Consider the following 8,318-nt stretch of genomic DNA (forward strand, 5'->3'; position numbering starts at 1 on the left):
TTTCGTATTGATTGTAGGTACAAGTGGTACAAGCACAGACAAACAGACATAACACATTGAATACTTCTCACTGTAAAACATCGTCGCTAAAACATTACTGCCATCTGTTGAGTACACTATGGTGGGTAGTACTCAGAACAGATGGCGGTAGTGTGTAAACGTCAAACGTAAGGGAATTGACTATGCGCGCCACAGGTGGCGGTACTACCAAGTACGATACTTTTAAATTTACCGTTAAATACTTGTTCCATGAACAAGTTGCGAGTGTTATGTCTGTTTGTCTGTGGTACAAGTATAACCGACATTTTTCTGAAAATGATTAAATATAAATGATTAATGATTGGTTTTCGTTTTCCGTGCGTCGGTGTGTGCCTCCGCTATTTTGGCATATTCTTTTGTAGGGGAGAGCGTGGCGTGTGACGAGATGCGGGACAACTGCGGGCGGATTTCAAACAAAACAAGACGTCACAACATCAGCAACACACGAACAAAGTCACCATCATTCAGTTCAGTTCAGAATCGCACAAAAATGAGCACCCTGAGTCGGCCAAAGTCTCCGCGGACGCCAGTTTCTGGCAAAAATTTCGACAAGGAGGAAAGCTTCTGGGACAAAATCGGCACCCTCGGTCGGAAGAAGCGCATCAAGGAAGGTAGGTTGAGGTAGTTTTGTGTCGAGGGGGCGAAATTTCTCCGCAGGGCGGACTCGGTGGAATTTCTGCCATTTATGGGCATTTGAAAGGGGAACCGAATTCGCTCGCGATTCGGATCGCTTGGTGGTGGCGTTTAGAGCGGTGAGGTGTAAGAAGATGGTCGGAATGTAGAAAATTATGAACAGCTGGCGCCGATAATCCAGAATCTAGAATCGCCTTGAGAATTAAGTCTTCTTAGGCGTGTGGGTGAATCACTTTGGCTCCGTTTCGTTTCGTGTGGGGGCAAGTGAAGCGTGACGTCATTCAGCTGTTGCTGAATGTAAATATAAACAAATTGATTGTTTGCTGGCACATCTCATGCTATGCTTCTTTACTTTCAGTGCAAGAAGTTCAAGAGGAAGGCAAAATTGCCATCGATTCACCGGGAAATCCGAACGCCCCGGAGATCCCCCCGGAAGACTACAACCTTGAGGATAATGAGTCGCGCTCGATCATTCAGCCTGCATCGCTGCAGCATCCGCACGTCCGGGAGCTGCTGCAAGTCTTGATCGAGTGGATCAACGACGAACTGGTCGAGGATCGGATCATCGTTACCGACATCGAGGAGGACCTGTACGACGGGCAGGTTCTGCAGAAGTTGTTCGAAAAACTGACCGGTCACAAGCTGAACGTACCGGAAGTTACTCAGTCCGCGGAGGGACAACGCCAGAAGTTGGCCGTCGTACTGAACGCCGTTAATCACGTAGGTTGAAACTGGGCTATTTGATTGAGTTTTAGGATAATGAAGAATGTTCTGTATTTCAGACACTGGGCTTCCATCACAACGTTCCGAAATGGTCGGTGGAAAGCATTCATACGAAGAACATCGTCTCGATTCTGCATCTGCTGGTTGCGCTGGTTCGTCACTTTCGGGCACCGATTCGTCTTCCGGAGAATGTCCACGTCACGGTCGTAATGGCCCAGAAAGTTAACGGGAAGCTGACGAGCAAGTAAGGTTGACTTGACTTGGCTTTGCGATCAATCCAAACTAATCATTCCCCAAAACCCACCCAGACAATTCCAGGAGAAAATCACCCAGCAGTACGACGACGTAGGAATGCGCTGCGAGCGTGATGCCTTCGATACGCTGTTCGATCACGCTCCGGAGAAGCTCGCGGTGGTGAAAAAATCGCTCATCACATTCGTCAACAAGCACCTGAACAAGTTGAACTTCGAGGCGGCCGATCTGAGCTGCGACTTCAAGGACGGGGTGTACCTGTGCTTGCTGATGGGACTGCTGGGAGGCTTCTTCGTCCCGCTGCACGAGTTTCACCTGACGCCAAAGGATCCGGATCACATGGTGCACAATGTGGCCTTTGCGTTCGAGCTCATGATGGACCAGGGATTGAAGCCGAAGGCGCGACCGGAAGGTAATGTTGATCTGGTTTAGTGGTTCGTTGCTGTAGCTTCTAATTTCGACTCTTTGCAGACATCGTGAATATGGATTTGAAATCGACACTTCGTGTCCTGTACACACTATTTACGAAATATCGCAACATTTCCTGAATCACTGGCAGGTGTTCATTGGAAACGGTTAAGTGCCTTAAAAGCATGGATTGAATGGTAATTTTAATAGTATTTTACTAGCGAAGAAACAATACGCACATGTCCTTACAATCGAAAACGAAACTTATGTTGTTGATAACGCGTTTTAAAGTGTCATCCTCTAATCAATACCGCTAAAGTAACAATCTAAATCGAATGATGTCATTTATATGTGTAGTAGATGTTTAGTAGCGTACTATCTCCCTTCCTCTTTCGACTTCCTTGGTCTGTTTTCGGAACTAATTTTCGTCGTAGGTATACTAGGTAGTCATCAAACAAGAGAATTATTTACTTATTTTATTAATAGCGATTGATTGTTTGTTTCGCTAACATTTTAACTTATACACAAATTCTCAAAGAGTATTTACTTCAATAGTATAAAAGCAAATCTAACGTAACTCACGGTTAAAAATTCAATGTGAAAGAACGCTCCCTTATGTCTGTTTCTTTTACAGGATGCTTGGCGACTGAACAATGATAGAATCAAGAACGTACAAAAGAACTGTTAGAGGCGGAAACCTCTTCGGCGATAATGTGCAATTTGGCCCCTTAAGAAAAGGTAAGTCTGGAATTACAGTTGCTTGATGCCTTGCTAAGCTCATATCACTGTAAAAAATGCGGAATGGAGTTTGTTTTTGATTCAGTTCCAACACCTGGATCGATATCAAGATAGGATCAGCTTGTTAGCTGGCAAACGTCAGTCAAACTCAGTGACTGACCAAATCCAGCGAAATTTGCGGTTGGCTTGGGATTAGCAATCCGGTGAATCAATACTTTTCAAGGTCAATAACGGCACCGGCCACGTCCTTTCTGTCATAGGGGAGGAAAAGGATTGGTAGCAGTGTTGCCACATGTACAGATTTATCTGGGAAGTACAGATGTTTCTATTTTTTATACAGATTCTGTACGATACAGATTACAGATTTTAGTCACAAAATACAGATTGGCACAGAGTTTTTCGAGGTCTGAAACTGTAAAACTGAATCTCGCTGCAATGTTGAATCCCAGAAACTTTTCCAATTTGGTACTGGGCGCGTTTCCAAGTTTCTACAATGGAGATTAACAAGAGTTGGAAAACGAAAACCATGCGTTAAAAGTGAAATTGCTCCGTAAAGAAATCACAGTTGTAGAAAACACACATGTGCAGGATTGATCGACAAAAATCACATGTTTGAAAAGAATTTACGGTTCTTATGCATTTCCAGCGCTTGGGCGTCTTGTGTATAATATTCTTATAATGCCTCGCTCCCCAGCAACCGTAAAGTGGTTTTCCCCAATATAACAACAATAAAACAAAACTTCGAAATCGACTTAGCAACGACACAATCAACGGAATCCTGCAATCGAAAAACTTGATTAGCTGAACGAAACCAAAGCCATCAAAAGTTCCTCAAAATACCAAGGCTGCAACATGCGTGTCGATTCATAGTTGTCATGGCGGGTTATCAACAATGCGATGATCAATCGTTATGATTCAGCTTGATTCAGATTCGAAAGGTATGGAACAATTGACAAATCTCTCGGCTTCCCGGGCTGCGATTGGTTAATCTATGACGAACTTCAACCACGCAACTTCGAAGTCGTAGCACTGCAGGAACTTTGCTGAACGAGACAAAAGGTATGGAAAAGCGGGCATCGAGCGGATTCTTTCTACAAGAGCTGTGGCACTACCAAAGATCTGGGAACCGGCCTTGTAGTGCTGGGTAAGATGCGCCAACTCGTGATTAGAGCAGGTGTACGACGGCTGTTCGCAACGGGACGTCTAAATCGTCATCGGCGACATGAACGCTCAGGTAGGACGGAAGGCAATGTACAGACCGGCAATCGGGCCAAACAGCCCGCATGCCGTATCGAACGACAACGGCAAATGATGCGTGAACTTTGCAGACTCCCGTGGTATGGTAGTCCGAGGTACCTTTTTCCCCCGCAAGGATATCCACAAAGCCACCTGAAGATCACCTGACCAACACACAGAAAACCAAATCGATCACGTTCTAATCTACGGGAAATTCTTCTTCGACACTATCAACGTCCGCACGTACCGCAGTGCGAACATAAATTCGGATCACTACTTAGTTGCAGTATGCATGCGCTCAAAACTCTTGACGGTGCATAACACCCGTCAAAGTCGAACGCCGCGATCCAGCATTGAGCAATTACGGGACGCTGGAGTTGCCGAGGATTACGCGCAGCTGCTGGAAGCTGTACTACCCATAAAAGGATGACATCCGTTCCACCATAGGTAGTACTGCTGCACCGGCACTAGGTATTGCGATGCCGGACCGAAGAAATTACTGGTTTGACGGTGAATGCAAACTGTTAGTAGTGGAGAATACTACAACACCGCATTGAATGTGGATCGATACAGACAAGCGCGGAACAGACAAAACTTGGTTTTTCAAAGGAGAAGCGTCAGCAGAAAGACCGAGATCGTGGGGCGATGGAAAATCTGCACCGCGCAAATGACAGGTCTTCAAGAAGTCGAGGAGGAGATCGGTCGACTGAAGAACAACAAAGTAACTGGTGTAGATCAACTACCAAGTTAGCTATTAATATACGGTGGTGAAGTACTGGCTAGAGTGCTGCACTGGGTAATTGCCAAGATTGAGGAGGAGCAGATATTACCGGAGGAGTGGATGGAAGGTGTCGTATGCCCAATCTATAAAAAGGGCGACAAGTTCGATTGCTGCAACTACCACGCGATCACACTGTTGAGCACCACCTACAAGGTACTCCAAATTTTATGCCACCGCCTGTCACCTTGTTCAAGAGAGTTCGTGGGGCAATACCAGGCGGGATTCATAGGTGCAGGCTTGCAATTGCTCATTACAGCTAAAATGCTATTTTCCGTTATCATGAAACAATGGGACACTATAATGATAATTTTTATTTGTAAGATGCAAGAAGAGGTGATAAAGATTGTATATGACAAATAAAATTTGTCAATTTTGCCTTCAGAATGTCACAACTAGCGATTAGCTGTAACGATGAGCAACACGATGAGCGAGCAATCAGCGATCATAAAATCGTTAGTTGTGACCTTCTGAAAGCAAAATTGACAAATTTTATATCTTATATACAATCTTTACCACCTCTTCTTGCATCTTACAAATAAAAATTATCATCATAGTATCCCACTGTTTCATAATAACGAAAAATAGCAGTTTAGCTGTAATGAGCAATTACAAGCCTGCATAGGTGCCCGCACTACCGCTATCGCTTGTTCGAGTATCGGGGACACTCTCGAGTCCGTTTGAATCTCGAAGGGGGTTACGGCAAGGCGATGGACCTCCGTGTCTGCTATTTATCACCGCGTTTGAATGTGTGATTAGAAGAGCTGGGATAAACACGAGTGGCACAATCTTCAGGAAGTCCATCCAACTTCTTGGCTTCGCCGATGACATCGACATCATAGCACGGAACTTTGAGACGATGGCGGAAACGTACATCAGACTGAAGGCTGAAGCTAGGCGGATTGGGCTTACCATCAACCCAAGTCATTTTTTAGAATAAAACTAGAATGGTAAACCACAGACAAACAGACATAACACATTGAATGTTTCTCACTTTTAAATACCTTTAAATACTTTTAAATTGACCCTTAGATGGTTGTTCGATGAAAAACTTGCGAGTGTTATGTCTGTTTGTCTGTGGCTAAACAATTGTTGGAACAAAACTGTTATTTAATATCATAAAAAGCTTGTAATTTATATTACTGTTAGGCTTTCGGCTGATTAAAATCATCTGATTAAGATGTTTAAAAGCTTAACAAAGGTTTTAATTGAAAAATTTGATAACCTACCTAACTGCGAGTATAAACCTAACGTGCTAGATCGCGTATGATCTGATGATCTGATCTCAAACAGGTGTCTCTGAACCTTTCCAAGAATACCGTTCTTTGCTCTTCCAGAGACTGAAGACCGGCCAGGCGGTGGACCTCAGAATTTCATATGCTTATTTTTCAGGGACAGGGTGGACTTCCTGTTGATAAGTAGATACAACGAGGTTATCAAGATGTTGCACTTGGTTTTCGTTTTGTCAACGGGCTCCCTGGGGATTTTGCGTGTGGAAAAAGTATGACCTGGGTCTTCGCCACGTTGATACGGATCTTCCAGCTGTTGAAATACTCAGACAGGACATCCAAGTCTCTCTGGAGTTTAGTAGTCAGAGATCCGATGACCCTACGCTTGTAAACGATGGATGTGTGGTCTGTGAACAGAGACAACGATCCACAATCAGGGAGACCCGGAATATCGGAGGTGAATAGATTGAACAGGATGGGCCCAAGGATACTTCCAACCTTGTAGGGGTTCATCGCTGGAACCATCAGTTTGATGCCTTCAGTGCACTTGAGACCTTTACCAATGTAAAAGTCGCGTTTCCCCCAAAAGCCTTCCGGGAATCCGTTTACGAAGAACGGTGGAACTTTCTCCTTCTTTTCCACCTTCGGTTTATCGCCGTTTTCCCGGATGGCGTAACGATTGTTGGCCAACAGCTTCTTCGATGCCAGTTGTGCACTGGTGGTGTCCGATCGGGATCGTTTACCGGCTGGAATAGCAGTCGCGTCAACATACGGCGGTTTTCCCATGTTGAGGTCGGGCGATGCTTCACTAAACACCGCGAAAAAGGAGATGCGTCAGATCAGATACACCGGATTTTGTTTTGCAGCGAAGACACGTCGGTAGCTCGGAAAGGATTGACGATACTATCTGTTCCGCTTGCTTTTGCGGAATATGCGCAAAAGCAAACTGTTGTGACTCATCAAGCTGAGTGGCTGCATCTATACAAATATTTATAATATTTATGTTTTTTTAAACATACTTAGCAGTAGCTTCATCCCGTTAAAATCCATTTTGTATCTACTTAGAAATAACTTGACGCATCTAGCGGCGCCGGTGGTGTAGTGGTAAGCGTGATTACCTCTCACCCCAGCAGGCCTGAGGTCAATCCCAGTCGGCGGCGCCGGCATGTTCTGAGGCATAGCATCTCTGATCACGCCTTCCTTCGGAAGGGAAGTTAAGCCGTTGGTCCCCGGTTCATGAGTTGATGGGTCGATAGGTAGGGTCCAGGTGTGGAGCTGCCTTCCTGGCGTCGGTAGCATTGGTGCTCAGCACGGAAAACAAGATCGACGGAAAACAAATCAAAGAAAAAACGACTTCGCTATGATAACTAGGGCGGCTTCGCAACTGAAGTCTTCATTTAAGCCTGGACCTGACGGAGTTCCTTCCGTCTTTCTCAAGCAACACATCGATAGCCTGGTGGCACCTCTCTGCCTTCTGTTCGAAATGTCCTCCTCCAGTGGGGTGTTTCCTTCCTGCTGGCAATCAACTGAGATGTTTCCAGTGCATAAGAAGGGATGCAAAAGAAACATCGACAAATCTAAACTGTTCGAGTTGGTCGTTATGGAACCATTAGTCTCTCACTTCAAGCAGCACTTGAGCGAAGACCAGCATGGTTTCATGGCAGGGCAGTCGACTACTTCCAACCTTATGTGTCTCACCTCGTACATCACGGAGAGTATTGTTTGTTTGTTTGTTTGTTTATTGTCCAGTAGCGTAAGATACATATCTTTTCAAATTACTACCTCCGGTTTAGCAATGGATACAAATATCAAAAATATTACAAATTAAATTAGTCATTACTACCTAGCATATTCAATTTATAAAACTCTCTAATTCATTTAGGACCAAAAATGAATGCAGCCACTCTTCACGAAACGAAAATCAATTATTTAATTCATGTGTTTCACTTATACATTTTTGCCAAAGCATCAGCCTTATACATTCCATAAGACAAACCACATAGGTCCTATTAGAATGCATAAAAGGTATGTGTGACCGCTTATACATTTCATTTGACACATGATCTTTATTAACTTTTTGCAAGGCGTCTGCTTATTAGTTGACTTATACATTTTATGAATAATAAGCAATGGAAATTTGCCAAAAGGTATAAGGAGATTTCTATCCGTGTTGAAAATTTCTTCCGACGAAGAGCGCTTTACCGCAGGTGGTAACGAGTTGTAGTTTACCACACCTCGAACGAACCGTGAACTGGCGTAACCTGCGGTGTTGTTAGCTGGTA

The 8,318-nt window shown here is 44.3% G+C and overlaps 1 protein-coding gene across 1 annotated transcript; it reads left to right on the top strand.

The window, feature by feature from the left end:
* Positions 1-492: 492 nt before the first annotated feature.
* On the top strand, positions 493-2,632 carry parvin (beta-parvin). Its single transcript, XM_065224244.1, has 5 exons — positions 493-650; positions 1,031-1,392; positions 1,455-1,639; positions 1,704-2,059; positions 2,119-2,632. The coding sequence occupies exons 1-5, from the start codon at positions 530-532 to the stop codon at positions 2,193-2,195; spliced, it is 1,101 nt and encodes a 366-aa protein (XP_065080316.1). The 5' UTR covers positions 493-529; the 3' UTR covers positions 2,196-2,632.
* Positions 2,633-8,318: the final 5,686 nt, after the last annotated feature.

This window comes from Ochlerotatus camptorhynchus, unplaced genomic scaffold (genome assembly GCF_037179485.1).
Source record: "Ochlerotatus camptorhynchus isolate MF236.1 unplaced genomic scaffold, CSIRO-AGI_Acam_v1.1 ptg000020l, whole genome shotgun sequence".
NCBI classification, from domain to species: Eukaryota; Metazoa; Arthropoda; class Insecta; order Diptera; family Culicidae; genus Ochlerotatus; species Ochlerotatus camptorhynchus.

Coding starts and splice junctions, on each gene's coding strand:
- parvin (XM_065224244.1), top strand. CDS start 530: ATGAGCACCCTGAGTCGGCCAAAGTCTCCGCGGACGCCAGTTTCTGGC. Junction 651..1,030: donor GAAGAAGCGCATCAAGGAAG/GTAGGTTGAGGT, acceptor CTTTACTTTCAG/TGCAAGAAGTTCAAGAGGAA. Junction 1,393..1,454: donor TACTGAACGCCGTTAATCAC/GTAGGTTGAAAC, acceptor TCTGTATTTCAG/ACACTGGGCTTCCATCACAA.